The sequence below is a fragment of the Hypanus sabinus genome, chromosome 4 (assembly GCF_030144855.1).
Source record: "Hypanus sabinus isolate sHypSab1 chromosome 4, sHypSab1.hap1, whole genome shotgun sequence".
In the NCBI taxonomy this organism is placed as follows: domain Eukaryota; kingdom Metazoa; phylum Chordata; class Chondrichthyes; order Myliobatiformes; family Dasyatidae; genus Hypanus; species Hypanus sabinus.
In genome coordinates, this window is record NC_082709.1 from 38630683 (window position 1) to 38650971 (window position 20289).

At 37.6% G+C, this 20289-nt stretch overlaps 1 protein-coding gene across 1 annotated transcript in view; it reads left to right on the top strand.

The window, feature by feature from the left end:
- The window catches only part of ankar (ankyrin and armadillo repeat containing), an 82901-nt gene that overhangs the window by 12088 nt on the left and 50524 nt on the right, over nucleotides 1–20289 (top strand). Inside the window, exons 5-9 of the mRNA XM_059969049.1 lie at nucleotides 1082–1197; nucleotides 9082–9259; nucleotides 13305–13527; nucleotides 15173–15374; nucleotides 17546–17754. Coding sequence (XP_059825032.1) covers nucleotides 1082–1197; nucleotides 9082–9259; nucleotides 13305–13527; nucleotides 15173–15374; nucleotides 17546–17754 — 928 coding nt within the window. The remainder of the gene's footprint in view (nucleotides 1–1081; nucleotides 1198–9081; nucleotides 9260–13304; nucleotides 13528–15172; nucleotides 15375–17545; nucleotides 17755–20289) is intronic.

A 20289-nucleotide genomic window follows, 5' to 3' on the forward strand; every position in this document is an offset into this window, starting at 1 on the left:
CTTGTTAGAGCAGAAATGTTAGAGAAATGTCATCTCAGTCTCAATTGCTATTCACTGGTCCTTGCTGATATTCGTATACTATGATTATCATGTGTGAAATCAAGCAATCTAGTGTGTATTGACCCTCAATTAAAATGCTTCCCGATTCTGAATATATAGACATAGGTGGAAAAACTAGAGATTTTTTTGTGTCAGGAGGAAAAACTTTAAACTTTTCCATTGTATATCAAATATTTAACTAGTATTTACTGTATAATGCCACAAAATTTCTCAGATCTATTTTTAATGTAACACAAATAAGGAAGTCCTGATGTATTATTAATAGAAGCTGTGATGTTGACTAGCACAACATAAACCTCTTTCTTAGGAAGGCACAGTGAGGCCAAATGTCATATATAATTGCTCACTTTTCCGCTGGTTCATTCAGCTGGCTTCAAAGGATCGAAAAAAAAAGCAATGACTAGAGAGAAAAAAATGGTCCCAGTTCTGGTTATTGTCCACCAATATGTATTGGATTATGAATATTTAAATACTAGAATTTGTACCAAAGAACTGACCGGCTGATAATGGAATTATAAGACATCTGACCCCAATCCTCTTAAAAATGATTGCAAGGACAGCTGAGAGGATCTTTGGGGTTGGTCTGTCTTCCACCCATCAGAGATACTTATCAAGAGCACAGTGCAATTTGTATGGTATATGCACATTATTATTTTTAACTTATTTGTGGTAATATTACTTTATGCTTTATGTATGTGAATTATATATACTGCATTGTGCACCTTGGTCTGGAGGAATGTTATTTCATTTAGCAGAATACATGTATACAGCTGAATGTAAATTAACTGAATTTGAACTTGAATTGAATTGAGCTTGAGCCAAAGAATTAATATTGAATCTATTCCACATTTAACGATTATCAAATGTGATGGAGAGAATAATGTTAAAAGAATATAATATGTATATAAATGTGACTGAAATTTGAGTTATTCTGTACTTGGAATACTGCAAAGTTATGCATAGAATACTACAAATAAAATTTTAATATGTATATTGTATAATCATTACTGTTTTATTACAGTTTGCCTTTGATGATATCCATTCCCAGGCTGTGCACTATCTGAAACAATTATTCAATCCTGACATGTTACTCAGAGGCCAATATAGCATACCAATTATGCAGTTTGATGGGAAAAGGTAGGTGGGAAACTGACAAGAAAATAAATCTCATTTTGTTGTAAAAACTGAAATGTACATACTATAATGTTTACAAAGGTTGATAATTTTTAATGCAACTCATTTTTAATTTACTTTCTCCCCAATTCTTTTCTCTCCTAATACTATATTAAATATAAATTTTGTTCTGGTATTGTGCATACAATTCAAAAAAGAATCAGATAGTGTTATTTTTCAGCTTAGACAAATGATGCAATAGATTACTATATTAAAATATAAAGTTGATGTATATTTTTTAATTGTGTGGCACTTTCATATATAATTCACTTACTTATTAAAATTTATACTGATTAGAATATCTCTTCTGTGGTGATCCATCATGAGTTATATGTGCTAGTATGATTATATATATATATTATAACGAACAAGAATCAATAACATTATTATTGATAAAGTGAATTCAGTACAGAAACCTAAATGCACACACTCAAAAATTCAGGAACAGCTTCTTTCCATCTACAATCTGAGTTCTAAATGGACATTGAACACTACCTCACTGCTTTTTTATTTCTGTTATTTTGCACTACTTATTTTAACTTAACTCAGTTGTTTATTTATTTATCATATATTTAATTTTACAGCTGCCATAAAGTTGACAGATTTCACAACATATGCCGATGATATTAAGTCTGATTCAGTTGAACTGATCTGTTTATTATGTGTTGTTTATGAATTATATCTGTTTCTGTCTAATTCTAATTGTTACTGGCACTGCATTAACTCATTATGTAAATTTACATTTAATGGAAAATTTCACTGATTTCATGATTTATATTCCATCATAGCTACATTAATTTAATCAATTCTAATCAATGTAATTCTATTTAGCATCCCAAAAGACTCAGCTCAAATTTAGTTTGAAGTGAAAGGAGATAATCATTTCTTCAAATATAAGTTGCACTCACAAATACAGATTTCAGAAAATGAATATTGCCACCAACACACAACTATCAAAATTTATATAATCTGTCTTTTAGTTAAGCATTTGTAGACATGAGCATTCTTCAATGACCCATCTTTTAGGATGAACATCATCAGATTCCCAATTGAAGGAGTCCTGCCAAAGGGTCTTGGCCCAAAACATCGACTGTACTTTTTTCTATAGATGCTACCTGGCCTGCTGAGTTCCTCCAGAATTTTGTGTGTGTGTTGCTTGGTTTTCTACCATCTGCAGATTTTCTCCTGAGTTCATGAATGGTACCTTTGATTGCATTATAATAAGATCTTAAAATGCTTGCTGGAGACATTTCTGTGTTGGTTCTTGATTCTCCTGAGATTCCAATTCATTCTGGGTGTCATTTTGAAGAATGAGCTGACCATAAGAATTATTATGGATTTCCATGGCTAATGGGGAAACTTGAAAGTATTATAATGATACAGCATCTCATTGTACTATCAAAAGGATGTCACATCCTAGTAGAGAAAGACCTTCAGGTATTTACATAAATGGATAAAACCTAAATAAATTGATATAAGGGAAATCACACAGCTCAGTGACTGAATTGAAAAAGTGATTGATTAGATGTTCCAAGGACAATTTGTCCTAATTGTTCATTTATTTTGGAATCGGGGGATTCCACTGCCAGTGAAGTTAAGTACTTCTGTTCTAGAAAATTTAAACATCACTGAGCACAAAAGTTATATTGCTCATACTGCTCATTTCTACCCTACTCTTACTCTTTAAATGGTTCTTGTCCAATATTGCACTACCCATTCTAACTTCTGTGTCTGTATCACAGACAATGAATTACAAGCCCACAAACTCTCAAATCTATTCATCTGCTTTTTTCTCCTACTCTATTTCCTGTGAGCGCTCATATCTTTCTCCCAGTTTTCAGTGATGCTATACCTGTTTTAAGTTTCCACAATCTGAAATGTTTCCCCTTTAAATTAACTATGACTTCCCCTCCACCATAATTGGCAGTGCTGTTAACTGCATCTGTTATATATCCTGCACTTCTACCCTCAGATTTCCCTTCTCACCTTCCACCTGACCAATCCTCCCATTCAGTGAATCACTTCATAATTTTGCTCTTTGAAAAATTAGGTTATTCTTCTATCTCCAATAAAATCCTGTCACAACATGCAACTGTAAGAAATGTATAATCTGTCTTTTTATCTCTTCCTCCCCCACCCTGCTATACAAGGACCCAATATTCTTTCCAGGTAAATCAGTAAGTTATTTGTACTCCTTTCAATTTAGTGCAATGCAGTTGGTGCTTACATTGTGAACTACTCTGTTTTGGAGATGCCAAAATGTTGATTGTGTGGGTACTTATTAGAACAACTACATTCAGACTCAGTGAGAACCTGAGCTTCCACTCACCTGTCATTTTAATCCTCAATCCTGATCCTACAATTATAATTTTTCATTTAGCATATAATGGTGATCCACTGAAACTAAATGTAAATTGAGGAACATCTCATCTCCTATTTAGGCACATTACAGCTGAAATCATTCAATTAAAATAATTCATCGGTCTGTATCAGCACTGGCAGAACATAAAAATATAAGAAAACAGGAGAAAGAGCAGATCATCTACCCGGGGGGCCCCCCCACACCTAACCTACCATTCAATATGATCATAGCTGATCTTCTCTAAGCCTCAATTCTTCATAACAGATGTTCATAAGCTCTCAATCTGTAAATCTTACAAAAATTATGTACCTCCATTTTAAAATATTTTTAATGAGCTACCCTTCACAATTCTCAGGGGCAGAGAATTTCAAAGGTTTACTATTCTTTGTATGAAGAAATTTCTTCTCCAATTTAAAATTCTTGAAATTATGCTCCAATTTGAATTTGTTACTAGTGATGAGCCATCCATTTGTTATTTGCTCTTGGAATCTTATGTTTAAGTTAGATCCTCCTTCTGTCTTCTAAACACCAAAGAATGGAGACCCACATAACTTAACCTTTTTTACTGGACAACCTTCTCATCCCTGGGATCAATCTAGTTAATCTCTTTTGGTCTGCCTCCAATGTTACTATATTCTTTTTTAAGTAAGAGGACCAAAACTGTGTACAATAATCCATGTGTGGCCTCACTAACATCCTGTATAATTATAACAAAGTGTCCCTAGTTCTAAACTCCAACCCCTCTGATATTAAGTCAGTTCTTCTCACCATGCAGGCACTGTCTGACATGATGTGTATTTCAATTATTCTCTTATATTTCAGATTTCTGGCAACTTCAGTGTCTGGATCTCACCATTCTAGGATTTTTATTTTTGTTTTCCCTCTGTTATCATTTACCTCTGTCTATTTACATCTGCTCCAGATAAATCAGATTGAAATATCAACTCTCATTCTTTATACCAGTTGTAATCTTTATTCATATTTTTCTTAGTCTCTCCATTCTTCCCTCTTTTCAGTAATTTAAAGCATTTTTGTTCTCTATCTCTTTCTACATTGATTAATAAAATCATTGGTATTAACTGCTCCTCCGCAAATGTTGCCTGACTTGCTCAATATTTACAGTAATTCCTGTTTTTGTATCAGATCTTCACCATCTACATTTTTTCCTTTAAAATTAAATATTATTTAGTTCTTAATATACACCATTTTTACTTGAAAATGTATATATCACAGATAAAAGTTTAGAATAAAATGATTTGATGGGAGCTTTGCAGATTCCAGAGTACAGCAGTTCAGAAAGATGAGTCGCCTGAAATTGATGCAAACACATTGTCAGTATGATTTTAATAACTCTTTCAGAGAGTTGACATTGGCACCCTAGCTAAATGACCATTTTCCATGTTGTGTGATTTCATTCATTCAAGTGACTATGTCATTGAATTTGGTAGGGCTGAAAGTAGACCTTTCCTTCAAATTTCAGATTAATAACATCTTAGAAATTTTATTCAGACTCTCACACAAAAACAATTTCTGATTTTGCAAACATCATATACAATGTGTTTGAATTCTTTATAGCAGCTTTGATAGTATAACTGTTACATTAGTAAGAGCTCATGGGGTTGGGGTAACATACTAATATAGAGAAAGAACTTATAGAAGTGGAAATAGTCTAAATGGGTCATTTGTCAGGTTGGTAGAGCTCCCTGTGGGGAGCTTCAGAAATCAGTATTAATTTTAAGCAATACACTATCCAAATTTCCAAGACTCGGTCTGTAAGTAACTTGTGAAGAACATTAAAAGAGTCCATAAAGGAATATGATTAGGTGAGAAGGTTACAGATGGAAAATATGGTGGGAACATGTGAGGTTATATCCTTTGGTAAGAACAGAAAATCTGTGTAGCTTCTAAACAGCAAGAAATTAATCAGTGCTCATGTCTGGAGGAACCTTAGTGGGCTGTTCCTCAGGGAGCTGATGTGGGTACAACAAGCAATTTTGTGTATAACTTGTAAATTGACCTCTAGTACAATTGGGTTGGAGTGCAAAAGTAAGTCTTGCTGAAATCTTAGAGGGCTTTGGTGAAACCTCATTTGGATTACCTACAGAAGGATGTATTTGCGTTGGAGGCATTTTGTCCTAGGTCCGATAATTGATTCTTGGAATGAAGAGGCTATATCTTAAAAGGAGATTGATTGTGATTGAAAATTGAAAAATTGAAATGTGAACTAAGAAAAAACAGAAAATACTGAAACATTCAGCATGTCAGGTAGCATCTATGGAACACGAAGTAGAATTTACATTTCAGGTTGAATACTGTCAGAATCAGTTTCTTTAGTCTTATAGTTACCCACAGCTACAATATGTACTAATGGGAAGTCTTCAGCTTGTAACATTAATTCTGGAATTGATGAGTATACTCTCAGGACAAAGAAGCAGTCATTTATAATTGAGGTGAGAAGAAATGTCTTTGTGTTGCTGGAACATTCAGTGGGTCAAGCTGCATCTGTAGAGGCAAAGGAATGGTCAATATTTTTGGTTGAGAATCAACATCAGGAAATGATGTGGCTTGCTCATAGACTCACATACATATACATATTTGACGCAAAGTACACTGCAGATGCTGTGGTCCAATCAACACATACAAACAAGCTGGAGGAACTGTCCTGACGAAGGGTCTTGGCCCGAAATGTTGACTGCTCGTTTCCACGGATGCTGCCCAACCTGCTGAGTTCATCCAGCTTGTTTGTTCGTGTTCATATACATACTTGTCATCTATTTATTGGAAGTGAGGGATCTGCTTCTACACTTTGCTCTTGCCCTTCAGCTTGTACCTGCTCTGCCTTATTATCCTGTTCATTAGGAGAAGAGACAGTCCTTTCTTTAAAAAAACACAAGATTGGTGCATTATGGAGAACAAATTTGTCAGTTCCTCCATCTCAAAGAAACCTTAAAAGATAGTTATTAAACTGTGTGGTCCTTGGAAATGCATCTAATCATTAAAAATAAGTAGATCTTTTTCTATCAAATTGTGATGCTCATTACTTTGCTGCCTAAACTGAACTCCAGAATTACATTTGCCAAAGTCTGCACATGCACTTGGTGACAAAGTGTCTGATTGTATATGCCTTCAATTAAATTTGAAATCTAGAGAACGCTAGTTTAATCCTGTTCATTGTTCACTACTAACTCAATGTCATATCTCTGAAAGACCATTGCAATGTCACAAACTTAATGAGCTTGTTAGTTTAAGATTCTTCAATATCAATGAAGAGCATAACTGAGTAATAAATGTAGTCATGCACTCAGAGGCCTCTTTAATAGCTACATTTGTACCCTTACTCATTAATGCAAATATCTAATTAGCCAATCATGTGGCAGCAACTCAATGCATAAAAGGATGCAAATAATGGTCAAGAGGTTCAGTTGTTGCTCAGACCAAATGTCAGAATGGTGATGAAATGTGATTGAAGTTACTTTCACCATGGAATTTTTTTTATATGCCGGATGAGATGGTTTGAATACCTCAGAAGCTGCAGATCTCCTGGTATTTTCACACACAGCAGTCTAGAGTTTACAGAGAATGGTGTGAAAAACAAAAAAAAATGTAGTGAGCACCAGTTCTCTGTATTTCAGAAATATTCATGGGACCTAATTTTGATTCTTTTGCATTTTCTATAGCCCAGGGCACTAAAACTAACAGTAGTTTTGTGATTTTTAATCCAGCAAAGGTTTTGTGATTTTAAATAGCTAGGGTGCCTAAGACTTTTGCATAGTACTGTAGTAATTTTATGTATTGTACTGTACTGCTGCCGGGGGAAAAAAAACAAATTTTTTTGACATATGTGTGTGATGATAAAGAGGATTCTGATATGGGTCTCTATTGTGGACTGAAGGTGAGGAGGAGGCTGGGAGAGCGACATCATGATTGGGGAAGGGAGAGAAGGGAGAGGGGACGGAGCAGAAAACACTAGAGAGACATTCTGTAATGATGAATAAATCAGTCATTTGGAATCAAATTACCTTGTCTGGTGTCTCAGGGCTGAGTGTGTCTGCACCTGTGCCATGCCTGCTCACCCCTGGCATTGCTTCTCTGCCACCTGTTCTGCACACCTCCCCTGGTGCTCAACCCTAGCCATTCCTAACACCTTTTGTTCCTGCCAGATTTACAAACTCACATTCCACCCAATGTCGACAGATATCCAAGTATGCAAAAGTCTTAGGCATCCTAGTTTTATATATATATGTGCCTAAGACTTTTGCACAGTACTGTATGATTTCCTGATTTAAGTATGTTACAAACCCCGTAACTGGGTCACTTACCAGCAAAGATAGAGAGGTCCATTGAAGTCTGATGGTACTATTTTTAACAGTATTTATTAGTAAAAATACACAAAAATAATATCAATGCAAACGTACAGATAAAATACATCGTCAATACTAAATCTAAAAGTGCTGGTATAATAATAATCAATAAGAAATTACCTCTATCGTTGTCTAAGGGATAATGTATTGTCCGATGGAAATATAAAAGTCACTCAGTTCATTCAGGCTGCAGCCTTTGGTTGGAGTCAAGAGAGATTTTTAGAAACTGGCCAGCTTTTCCTTTTTATGATTTCGATCCTTCGAGAGTTCCGTTGGTATGGCCGGTCACTTGTGCTAAAGTCGTTCTTCCATGGCGAGCCCGCCAATTCCCAAGCAAGGGAAAAAGACGCATGCAAGCCCCCCCACCGGCTGTCGCTATTAAACATTGTCACGGGATTTCTAGCGTTTCTCCTGGTGCGTCTAAAGGGGTTGTTCCCCAGACCCTCTTTTATCCTTACTCACGGGGTCTCAGATGTCAGTCAGGTTGGAATGATGCAATACCTCAACCAGCCCACTCTGGTCATCCCCTGAGGGCTTCAATGAATAGTACAGTACTCAATACACAATTCCGTCTCCAAGAGACAATGGCTGTTATCCGGGGCTTTGTCTTGCTGAGGCCAGGACACATTCCAAAACCTTGAGGATTCTCTCTCATTTCCTGGGTCCCAGACCCGAATTAATAGCGATCTTGCAATTCTCACAAAGGAGGGGGCTACTTTGTACCCTTCGGCCCCTCGGAGTTGTGGCACATTCGTAACAAGTAATTTAAAGAATCTATGTGCAACTATTTTAGTTGCTGATATCTTTTAGTTTTTAAAATAAATACAGTGAGTACTAGAAATTCTCGTCAGGTACTGCAGTATCTATGGAGAGAGAAGTAAGGTTAACATACAGGCCATTGATTTAATGAACAAAATTCAATCGTTTGCCTGAACTGTTAACACAACTTTTATTTCAACAGATGTTGCTTAATCTGCTGAATGTTTTCAGTGCTTTCTACTTCTATTTCTGATGTTGGCATTTGCAGTGTTTTGCTTTTCTTTTAAATTTTACTTTGATCTATACAAGATTATTTCTGTTTCAATTTTGTTCATGTTTTGAAATGTCTTGCATTATTTTTTACAGTTATTATGTAATCTGTATAGAACTAGAAAATCTTCAGACAACTCAGAAGTTTCAGTGGTGGAGAGCTATGAGTGAAGCAGTTCATAAGCTCAAATCTAGCAAACTACCATTAAATGAGGACCAGATAACTGAACGGCTAAAGAAAAAATTTGGTCCTAAAAAAGCTGCAAAATGCAAGGTGCTAAGAAATATCACTTCTTTGTATTGTCTATTAATACCATCTTACATCTGGGTTGTAGTTTCATGTCATATTCCAGAAACTTGAGCAGAAAGCTCTGGTTGACAATCCAATTCAGCACTGGGATTGCTTTGCACAATAGTCTCTTGGGTGAGATTTTAAACAGAGTCAAGTCTACTTTCTCAAGTACATGTAAAGATGCCATATAATTATTTTGAACAATGAAAAGTATTTATTTTACATCTATAGTTGCCTTGGAAACATTTTGTTGAATTACAGCGATCTATGCAGTGAGTTTGTAGGTAGTTTCTAAGGGTTTGTCCCAGTAACATTGATAGTAAATCACAAGATATTGGCCTAAAAATGTTGCATATTTAATGCGCATGTAAAGATCCCATAAAATTATTTTGAACAATGAGAAGTATTTATTTTGCATTAATAGTTGCCTATGGAAATTTAGTGGTGAAACATTTCCTTGAATTACTGTGATCAATGCAGTGAGTTTGTAAGTAGTTTCTAAAGGATTTTCCCAGTGACATTGATAGAAAATCACAAGATATCGGCCTAAAATGTTGCATATTTAATGCACATGTGCAATATCACCATTGCAGGTGATACACTGTGCCATAAACTGTGAACTTTGCTGCAAATCACATATGTATGACAAAAGTATGCAGAGGTGACATCAGTTTTTGTGATAATTAATTTGATGCCTGTCCTACCACATTCAAATCTAAAAATAAACATAATCTGGTCAGTAGAAGGGACTGTTCAAAAGGATCATAATTTTTAGCAAGTATGAGTTTATTGAGTTCAACAGGGTCAACTTTAGAACCTTCTGAAATTCAGAACATTTAACTTTTACTGAGGAGGTGAAACAGCTATATTTTTTGATCAGTAAAGGTGCTTAAATAATGGTCTCATTGGGACTCTAGAACATTCAAGAGCTGGAGGATAGGACTCAAAGGACAACCCACATGTACAGTGGAGTTCTAAGCTGCAGAAAGAAAGGAACTCCAAGGCAACATGGATTTCTATCCTGTGAATCTTCTTCCCTTTTGTTCAAGGAAAATAAGATTTTGTTCCAGGAGATAAGATTTTCAAAGCACGAGCTCACTGGAATCTTCCTCCCACTTCAGCTAGCTCCTTTTACATCTTTGTCAATTGTTCTCCCTATAGAGATGAAGATCGCAGGAGCCATGAACATCTTAACTTCTGGATCATTCCAGTTGGTGGCAACTAAAATGCATTACCAGAGGCAATATAGATAATTATTTTATTTGTAATGTCAAAGCTGTCTATTCAAGGAGAAAACTGGCTTCATCCACTTTGAACAGAGAGCAGCTGGTAGTGCATGTTTCTGCATTTACCTTTATAGAAGGCAATGTCTTCAGAAGTGAAGAACTGCACAGGTGGTCCTAAGGAAGGATTTTGTGCAGTGGAGTAAATGGGATGTTAGAATGAGAATTAATGTGGTTTACACCATCTCCTGCATTTGTCTTTGTAGCATCTGATCCTATAAGTAGCAGCACCCTCTTCAAAATCATTTAGCCTATGGAGAGGGAAGTAGGTTACAATGTGTCTGAGAGATGTGCTTGCAATGACTTATCTGATAGGTCTTGGACACTGAGATCTTTTTCTATGAGTATAGAAGTTGTGGTAAGTAAGTATATTGTAAAATATGAGTGTCAGAAATGACCAATAGAGACTGCTGTTCAATAGAGACTATTGTCTGAAGCTGTGGTGCATGGATCAATGCATGTGAATTTATTTGTACAATCACTTATGAATGGGTTGTTTGCACTCCCTGAATTTCATTATTCAGATGACTTTATTTCATTTCTAATAGCAATGGATGGGGTCACTGGGCATGGTTCCTGGCAGAACCATGCACAAATATGTCCAACGTCTGTGTAGGCTCCCTACACCCCTCCCTACCAATAATGGTCAATCATATCATTGCATAAAATATGCAACTATTTAAATTTCCTATAAAATGTGGTCAAATTCAAATTCTTGTGCATGCCCATCAGTAACCTTCCTCATTTTCCAATGAGGCATCATCTCTGATCTTAAAGATTTATTTGTCACCTGGTGCACAGTTGTATGTTTTCTCTGCACAGACATCCAATGCGGAGTTTGGGAATATATGACCAGTGGTGTGCCTCAGGGATCTGTTCTGGGACCCCTACTCTTTGTGATTTTTATAAATGACCTCGATGAGGAAGTGGAGGGATGGGTTAGTAATGGTAAGACTTTTGGCAGTGAGGAGGATCAGAGGGATCTTGGGGTCCGAGTCCATAGGACACTCAAAGCTGCTATACAGGTTGACTCTGTGGCAAATGGTGCATTGGCCTTCATCAATCATGAGACTGGGTTTAAGAGCCATGAAAAATGTTGCAGCTATATAGGACCCTGGTCAGGCCCCACTTCCCACTTGGAGTACTGTGCTCAATTCTGGTTGCCTCACCACAGGAAGGATGTGGAATCCATAAAAAGGGTGCAGAGGAGATTTGCAAGGATGTTACCTGGATTGGAGAGCATGCCTTGTGAGAATAGGTTGAGTGAACTTGGCCTTTTCTCCTTGGGGCGACAGAGGATGAGAGGAGACCTAATTGAGGTGTACAAGATAATGAGAGGCATTGATCATGTGGATAGTCAGAGGCTTTTCCCCAGGGATGAAATGGCTAGCATGAGAGGACATAGTTTTAAGCTGCTTGGAAGTAGGTCCAGAGGAGATGTCAGGGGTAAGTTTTTTACGCAGAGAGTGGTGAGTGCCTGGAATGGACTGCTAGTGGCGGTGTTGGAGGTGGAAACGATAGGGTTTTTTAAGAGACTCCTAGATGGCTACGTGGAGCTTAGAAAAATAGGAGGTAAAGCCTAGGTAGTTCTAAGGTAGTGACATGTTCAGCACAACTTTGTGGGCCGAAGGGCCTGTATTGTGCTGTAAGTTTTCTATGTTTTCTACGTCTAATATTTGTTTTCATGTGTGGTAGGAAGGCGCTCTAAGCTGTCTAATGACCTCCAGCTGTGGCTGAAGCCAGTATACATCTCCCCTTTAAGAGATTAGGCATGACATCATTCAGCTGATGTACAAGGCACCAAAAATTGCTTCCACACAGAAGTTAAAAAACAATGTTATTACCACTGTTTAAATATTTGGTTATACTTCTAGTTATGTAGCAGTAGGAGAAACTATTGGAGATCTCTCACTTTGGCATTTCAGTTCAAATCTTCAAATCCCATTGGATTTTTAATCTGTGGTACTGAATGTTAAATGCAATCCTAGACGTGGTTTTCCTTCACAGGAGAAGCCTTCCTCATGATTGAGCACCTCTACAAGAAGCACTGCCATAAGAAAACAGCATCCATAATCAAGGACCCCCACCATGCAAGCCATACTCTCTTCTCAGTTCTGCTATTGGGAAGGAGATACATAAGCCTTAGTTACCACACCAAAGGTTCAGGAACAACTATTGCTCTTCAACCATCAAGCTCCTGAACTACTGTGGATGACTTTACTTGCCTCAATACTGAACTGATTCCACAACATATGAACTCACTTTCAAAAATTCTGCAATTCATGTTCCCAATATTATTTAATTATTATTAAATAATTGCAAATGCCTGCAAGAAAATGAACCCCAAGTTAGTATATGGTGGCATATGCATACTTTAATTATAAATTTACTTTAGAAATGAACTACAGCTTTTTTTTACACAGAAATTCACAATTCAACAAGCTTAGAATATTTGCACATTTCTCTCTTCTGTTCCCTATCATACATATATTCTGAGACTTAGTGCTTTCATTCTTCATATCTTCCTCTATTTTAATTGTGCAATTATTTTTAGAAAGTTGTACACAGTGGTCCTTACATGGAATGAGCCATTATTTACCTGGACATCAGTATGCCAGATCTGAATTATAAAGATATTATTCAGAAGTTATTTTATAAACATTCAGAAATCTCATTTTTAAGAGTGCTGTGCTGAAATGTGGATGTCATGAAATTGTGCTAGTTTCTATATTTTTTCAATGCAGAATTTGCCCTTTGGTCTACTATCCGTAACTGACAGTGGACTTGCTGCTGTCCTTTATTCATATTGTCAGCAAAATCCAATGTCACAGCTTGGAGTTGTGGATGAAACTGGCTATGGACTTGTTCATCATGCTGCAATACATAACCATGTGCCAATTATCTGTCAGCTGACCACAATACGTCTGAAATTCAATCAGCCTCGCAGTGATAGTTTTGTGAATTCAGGTGGGCTCCTAAAGCTGTTAAATATGTAAAAGCAGGATATATAGGGATTAATTTTCTGTGACTAGCAATTTTCAATTCATTAATTTTCAAAACCAATGTATATTTGTGCTTTAATTCTAAGATATTATACTGCAAATAATACAAGAAAATATTATTTTAATGTTTTGTACTACTGAATTAACAAAACATTTAGTAGTATGCAGTTAATGTACTTTTCTATAAGGCAAATCCTAAATGCATAAATTGCCTAAGTGCTTCACTCCTTGATGAGCTCAATGCCTCTTACGCACACTTAAAAAGGAAGAGTAACACCATACCTGTATGAATCCCCAAGTCCCCAAAGCATTCAGTGACCCTGTGATCTCTGGCTCAGAGACTAATGTCAGAACATCTACAAGAGGGTGAACCATTATGAAGCATCAGGTCCCGATGGGGCTGGTGCTGAAACCTATGCCTCCAACTGGCTGGAGTGTTCAAGAATATCTTCAATCTCTCACTCTCACAGTGGTCTGAACTTCCCGCCTGTTTCAAAAGTGAATTTGGGATTACTTGAGTCAGTGGACTTCAGAATATTCTTCTCCCTCTATATTCTTAATCAGTACTGCCAATTCACCACTCCTCCTTGAACTCCCCACCCCTATTTTTCTTGAACACCTGGTCTCCAGGAACGTTTATTACTTTATCCTGACCTGCTTTGGGCAGGTCTTTGTTATTGCAAAAACATTATAATCCTATTGCACTTGCAGTTCGGTAGATTAACATACCCTGTTCAGTGGATTTGTCCAAGGTCTTCCTGTATTATATCTTATCTACTCCTATGTAATACAGCAGTATTTCCTATGGTGTTGTGTATTCTCCCAATCTTTAGGATACATATCCTGATTCTACATTCTAATTCCAAACCCATGCCAACTTAGTTTAAATCACCTCAAAAGCACTAGCAAATGTCATATAAATATTGGTCCAGTTCTGTTGAGTGACAATTTCACTAGCTGCTGCAGTTTCCACCTCACCCAGCACTTGCATTGCTGATAGAACCTGGCTCCACAACCCCAAATCCAAAAAAACCTGACTACCTCAGCCTGTTACTTAAAATCTGTTAAGATTCTATTGTAATCTAACTAACAAAATATCAAGGTTATTTTCGTCTGGGTAGTCTCCAGCCCCTTGGCATGAACATTGAATTCTCCAACGTTCCGGTAATTCCCTCCCTCTCCCTTCCCCCATCCCAGTTTCATTCTGCCTCCTCCTCCAGCTGCCTATCACGTCTCTCATGATTCTGCCTTCTTCTACTACACATAGTGCTTTCCCCTTACATTCCTCCTTCACCTTTCCTGCCTATTCCCTCCCTGCTTTCCCTCCCCCACCCCTTGATCTTTCTTCTTACTGGTTTTTCACCTGGCACCTACCAGCCTTCTCCTTCCCACCCTCCCCCACCTTCTTTATAGGGCCTCTGTCCCCTCCCTCTTCAGTCCTGACAAAGAGTCTCGGTCCGAAACATTGACTGTTCATTTCCACGGATGCTTCCCAACCTGCTGAGTTTCTCCAGCTTGTTGTACGTTTTGCTTTGAACATGTTACCAGTACCTGCAGTGTACTTTGTGTTTAAGGTTTTTTGTTTCAACTTGTAATTGTTTCACTTGTAGGTCAAATGGGTTTGCATTTGGCAGCAAAGTGTGGTTCACTTGGTGTTCTGAATTGCCTGATGGCATTGCGGGCAGATCATACCATGACGGATGCACGAGGGTGGACAGCAATGCACTTTGCCGCATATTTTGATAACATTTCCTGCATTAGAGCTCTGCATGGAAAGGATCCCAGACTGTTAGAGCTAGAGACATCAGCTGAGTAAGTGTTCCATTGCCTATATGTTGGAAACAAATAATTAAGAACACAAAATTAAGTAATTTATAAATTTAAATAATAAAAACAAAATTACTATGCTTATTTGTAATTGCTTGTGCCTTTCTGTAAATTACATTATGAGTGAAACATCAGTAATGTTTTTTCAGTCAATGTCTGGCTTTCACCAACAATAATGATGAATCATTGGTTTTCAAAGGCTGAGACAATGTACTGAAGTGGAGTGATGACAATTGTTTTACTTTGCATTTGTAGTGCTGGTGCTGTCTTTAGAATTATAAATACATTCTTACTCTATACTCAATATAGGGTGATTCTGGAACAAACGGAATAAAAAGTGTAGATTCACAAAACACAAACATAGCATTGTTATAAAATAGAAATGCTCTTGCGCAGATGTCAAATTTTCAAATACTGTGTATTTTTGATCTCAGCCACCAGCAGGGCTTGCTGGTGTGTTGGCAAAAGTAATAAAACAGATGTTTGCTCTGAGCCATTTCTGTAACAATACATTTATAATGTATTGACTGGAAGTTCATCCCCAGTTAGTAATGTTAACTACATCAGGATGTGATATCTGCACTAAAATTCATTCTTTTAAAATCAATATAGTGTTTAGCAGTTCCATTAGAGGATCAATTTCTAAGCAATTATTGTTACTGTAGTAAGTACTCCAAGGTGCTTTTATAAGAGCATTATATTTTAAAAATTGACTATGAACCACATTTGGAGCTATTCGGAAAAACAACAAACTTAATCAAGAATTAGGTTTTAAGGATCAGTTTATATGTGAAAATTGAATTAGAACGGTTAAATGAGGGTGTTCCAGAGTGGTGGTGATGGGCAGCCATAACTATAAATATTGGAGATGGTGTGATTTATTATCAGGGATGTGCAAGTGCCCACTATTAAATGAATGCAGATACATCAGAAGGTTAAGAGGAAGTAAGGGGAAGAGTGATATAGGGGAGTCTACAGATATAGGAAGCAGTAAAGCGGAAGTAGGATTACAAAATACTTATAACAATTTTAAAATTGTGTTGTTGAGGCCTCTGTCGGTCAGAGTTGACCGTGGGTATTGCATCCTAGCTGTCTAGATACGCAAGCCTGGGCAGTATGATATGGAGAGCAAGCTGCTGCCCATGTAGCAAGCTCCTCTCCCTGTATCTGATGAATCCAAAGGAATGGCAGAAACCGATACAGTTTGATACCAGAAGCATCGCAGGAACCGCCAGTCAGCATTGAACTCAGTGTAGGACTGCCTTAAGGACTCCAGCTCCAGAATTTTCCCTCGGGGTTTACTCCCAAACCGTTCCCATGAGTGGGTATAGCTAGAAGGAGGTGGAAGTTTGAGATTGGAGATTTCCTTCTCCTAGATGAGCTGCCAAACATAGCTGATGAGGCCCATCTGCCTGAAGCAACTGTTTTTAAGACACCACTAACCTGGCTTTGCCTTGTCAGTCGAAATGGTTCTGCCGGGCTTAGTAGCTAAGCCACACTTGAAGACCAGGAGCTGGACTAGGTTGCCAGAGGCTATTTGAGTCGCACGCCATTGGGAGCATTTAATAGGTAGTGGGAGCTTGTCTCCATTACCACCCCCGGCTATAACAACCTTAAGGAACAAAAAAAACACTTTAAAAAATCGTGTACTGAGCTAATTTAAATTAGCAAATTTAAGAGTAATGGAGTAATATGGTGCAAATTAGAACATGGTTGGCAGAGTTTTGAAGAGGATATTTATAGAATGTGGAAAATACGACACCAACCAGGAGAGTGGTAGAACAGTTTTTTTTTATTGGAGCTAACAAAGCTGTAAATGTGCTGAGGCAAAAATGTGTTATTAATGAGGTGGAAGGAGCGGATACTGTTTATTAATCAATGCAATTAAATAGGAGCTCATCTCCTGATCAAATACAGCAAGTTTGCAAACGTAGTATGATTGGAAGGGTGGAATGAAGGATAGTTCAAAGATCAGAACAGGATGGTATTTTCAAAATGAAAGCTGAATTGAGGGTATATGTCCTCAACCTCTACCATTCTCCTGGTACACCCCAGACCAAAAGAAAATCTGTGTTGTTAAGTAAGTTATAAATATATTAATGTAGATATTGATTTCCCCAAATTAAATTATTTAATTTTATTGCTTTTTGATTTAGATATCATGCAAGTCCATTATTACTTGCTACAATGGCTGGTGCATTTGACGCACTTCAATATCTACTATCTCTAGGAGCCAATATATTAAAGACTGACAGTGAAGGGAATAATATTGTTCATTTAGCAGCACTCTACTTCAACACTAATATTTTCAAATTCATAATTGAGCAGAATATCCCAGAGCTAGATGTTTGGAATCTTCTTAAAGGTATGTATCTGCTGCTTTGTCTAATTTTTTCTATATTTTGTATATCATAATAATATAACTGGATTAGATAAATATTATTTTTGTAGTAAGGTGATGCACCATCAATAACTCTCGGAGACGTGAGGCGAGATATAGGCTTTTATTGGCTAGAAGATAGAACAAGTAGCAATTGACCACCACACTACATCGTGGAAACTGAGGCCGGGGCTGTGTCTCCAATTGCCTTTATACCGGGGTCCGTGGGAGGAGCCACAGGAGCAGTCAGCGGGGGGGGGGGGGGGGGGCGTGTCCAGACAGGTATTTGTAGTTCACCACATAAGGATGATATAATCTCTGTCACAGGAACATGCTGCAGTATACCTCAAGATTCCTCATTCTGTTGCTTAGACTGATCTGGAACTCTCTGTAATTCTATCCAGGAAAGGGTGGATACTTATTCTTATACACTGCATTCTTCTTGTCCTTGCCATTGATATGGTTTTAGATCTAATGTAGTAGGAAGTAGAAGAGGAGTAGGTCGTTGGTGGAAGTCCTTCCCAAAGCATACTGCTAGGGTGCACAACAGATTCTCAGGCCATTGTTTCTTCACACAGACAGGTAGTAAATAATTCAGACCACAATGGTCTATATCAGTGTCAGGTGGCTATGGGATTCTATGAGCAAATTATTTTGGCAGTAGTATATTTTTTCGCCGAATACATTAACTACAAATGCAGTAGACAGCACCTGTATTTGTTTATCCAAGCCATGAGCAGTATTTCTAGTCTATGTGCCAAATATTTTGGAGGACCATGGCCATCATATCTCCCAGCTAAATACTTAAGGCTCATTAGTTGTCAGCAGAATATCTAGCACTGATTCTAACCTTGCAAATGATTCTGTCTATGAAAAAGCTAGACTACTGATTAGTCTCTACAGATTAATGTCCATCTGCAGAATCTTCGTGTAGATGTGGAAGGGGAATTATCTGAGCTCAACTCAATGATACATTCAGAGTCACTCCATTCATTGTCAAAGCCAAAAGGTGATCCATGCACTGATGAAGGATCTCAGCCCAAAATATCTATTATGCATTGTGACTCCAAAACTAATCAAAAGAAAAACACGGGAGCCCAGGATAGCATGTGTTCTAAGTTCTTACTTTAGTGAGGTGCGCACTTAAGACATAATGGCGTAAAAACGGACAGTATGTCATTCACATACTTTACATATAACCCATATTAATTACGTAAACAATAATGAATGCTTAATCAAGCAATATATTTACAATATCACTCAAATACTAAATACTCAATTGTGGCTGTGAAACAATCTCAGGATCTGGAGTCTCCTCTGTGGTGGTTGTAGAGTTGACTCTGAGATTGCAGGAAGTGGTTCTGACAGCTTCGGACACAATTCATCTCTAACAATTGACTGCTCTCCTCTACTGATCAATGTGACGTCTCCAGATGAAATTGGATGCAATTTCCACTGTGTAGGAGTGTGGTCCAGTTCTGTCTTTAATCTTCCCAAGTACCCACTTCTGATCACCTCTGCAGTCCCTTGCCAGTACTGTTTACCCAGGAGTGAAACATCAAACTTTCTTGTTTGAGGAGCCTTCAATTTATCTCAGCTGTTTGTCCTGCATACCCCTTCTGAGATTGGGTTTAGAGGAAATTCAAGTGCAAGGGACTTCTGGACATTTTGTAGTTATATCCACTACTACCAAGAGATTTGTAGCCCTGAATGGTCCACCAAAATCCACATGAATCCTCTGTAAAGGCAATACAGACAATTCCCAGGGATGGAGAGGCACTGCTGTTGGCATCTTCTGAACATGTCGGGATTCTGAACAGTGCACGGCAGGCTGTCCAATCTGCTCCCCAAGCCACCAGACAAAGCTTCAAGCCAACTTTTTCATTTTGACCATCCTAGATGACTGGCACATAGCTTCTCCAACAGTTTAGCTTTCAGCTTGAAAGGTACAACAACTCTCAATCCCCACATAAGGCAACATCTGTCAAAGGGCAAATTCCTCCCGGCACTGGTAAAATGGGGAAACTGGAATTCTGCTTCATATTCTAGCCATTTTTGGTGGCCAAGTGACCTGAGACAATGAGGGGTCTTTTCTGGTTTCTCTTTGGATCATCTCTACCTTAATTGGGTTACTCTTGATTTGTGTTAGGGAGAATACGTCTAGAGGAGTGTCCTCATTTGTAAATTTTTAAGGTATTACCTTTTCCAAGGGTGAACAGGAAAATCCATCCGCATTTCCATGATCAGTTGTCCTCTTGAATTTGATCTTGTAATTTGTGTCCTCCAAAAAAACAGAGCCCATCTCTGCATTCGTGCTGCTACTGTTAGTGGAATACCCTTTGATGAATTGAAAATAGACACTAGTGGTTGACAATCAGTAATGAGGGTATACTCTTTCCTATACAAGTATTGGTTGAATTGTGTTGCACTCCAATTTGTGCATAATTTTCCCTGCAGCGGTAAAGACCGTGATACAAAAACATTGGGGTGTTCAGTTCCATTACTCATAACATGTGACTT